At 36.9% G+C, this 1,484-nt stretch overlaps 1 protein-coding gene across 1 annotated transcript; it reads right to left on the bottom strand.

Moving 5' to 3' along the window:
* Positions 1-590: 590 nt before the first annotated feature.
* On the bottom strand, positions 591-1,475 carry PHALS_02139 (uncharacterized protein; the record flags this gene model as incomplete). The annotated part of the gene is made up of 1 exon (XM_024716658.1): positions 591-1,475. The coding sequence occupies one exon, from the start codon at positions 1,473-1,475 to the stop codon at positions 591-593; it is 885 nt and encodes a 294-aa protein (XP_024582235.1).
* Positions 1,476-1,484: the final 9 nt, after the last annotated feature.

Below are 1,484 nucleotides of genomic sequence, written 5' to 3'. Positions count from 1 at the left end.
AATACGTCGAGCTGTGCAACCAGACCGTACACTGTTAGTACTACTATTGCATCTCGAGTAAATTGGTTGTCGAGAATGTTCCACTTGTATATAAGCAATGAAACATTAGATCAGAAAGCTACAATCATCTTCGTGAACGAGCTCGACTTTTGCAGGTGTTAATCTCGTACATTTATTGTCACTAAGTCTTTTTTTAAATGTATTTAGTGGATTTAACGTTGCGTGAAGTTATGGACTCAAATTCTTCTACTACGTTTGAAGAACGATCATATAGTTGCCTCATTTGTCCAAAATCAGTATCTAACCTTCTTTTCAAATGAAGTGATATTTCTCTCATCAAAAACACAATAAATGTCTTGCCGTCAGCTGGTGGAACATAATGAAATCTGCTTGATGAACATGTCATTAGGCATTATTAATGTGCGTCTTACATGTTTGCAAAAATTCGAACGCTTATGTCGCAGTAAAAAAAATATTCATCATGATTCACATACATAACAATCAAATTTAAAAAACAAAACATTATATTCTTCAATTCAGAAAATGTAAGAAAGATAAAAATATCAATAGCTTTGTAGTACTGCACAGATTTACTCTTTTTTGCCACGCATAAGCCATTTAGCATAATAAGCCGCGAAACTCTCTCTTAAGCGTCGAAAGTCGACAGTGTTGAAGTCATTCATATGCACAGAATGGTCTGCATCAAAAAGATTCTTCGGTGTCTTGTTGAGCTTAATCCAAACGTCAAAAAGTTCTGACTGAAGTCTTTCAGCAATCGACTTGACATCATAAACGTCTTTGACTGGTTCAAAGCTTGCGCCGTGATATAAATTCAAACGTGAACTATCTTTTACCTCTACATCAAAGATATGCTCCGCATCTTCGTTTGTGATATCTTCCAATTTAATAACACAATTCTTTTTCGCCTCGAGCAAATTAATGTATCGAAGCCATTGTGTCATTGGAGAGATTCCGGTGCTTGCTTTCTCGTCATCTATCATCATAAAAACATCACCTGCTGACAAATCTTTCGCTAACCACTTCTGGTTCGAGTGTGCCCGCGTGGCTGCACCCACCATTTTGTCAGCAAATTTCTCTAGACCCGGAACTTCTCGAAATAATTCAAACAACGATGCCATTTGGTCGTCCGGAACCGTCGGTTTTAAAATGTCAATGACCATCTGCCAAAGTGACTCATCAAGAATTATAATGGATTTTCCATTATTATCTTTTGCCACGGAAGGGTAAGATTGGAAGTATCGAAGCCACAAAATAAACTTTGGATTAGGTCCTGCGACTTTAACGTGGACATATAAAATAAATTCTCGTGGAGTATAAGGCTTCTTTAGTTTCTGGATTTTGTTGAGTAAGTTATCCTGTGCAGCAATTTTCTTCAACTCGTTTCCAATCTTAGCAACCTCTGGTTGTTTTTCCACCCATTCAAAAATATCCACAAGGTCCTCTTTAAAATTCATTTGCTTCAG

The sequence above is a fragment of the Plasmopara halstedii genome, assembly GCF_900000015.1.
Source record: "Plasmopara halstedii genome assembly, contig: Scaffold_1753, whole genome shotgun sequence".
In the NCBI taxonomy this organism is placed as follows: domain Eukaryota; phylum Oomycota; class Peronosporomycetes; order Peronosporales; family Peronosporaceae; genus Plasmopara; species Plasmopara halstedii.
This window is presented reverse-complemented; position numbering and strand designations above follow the sequence as displayed.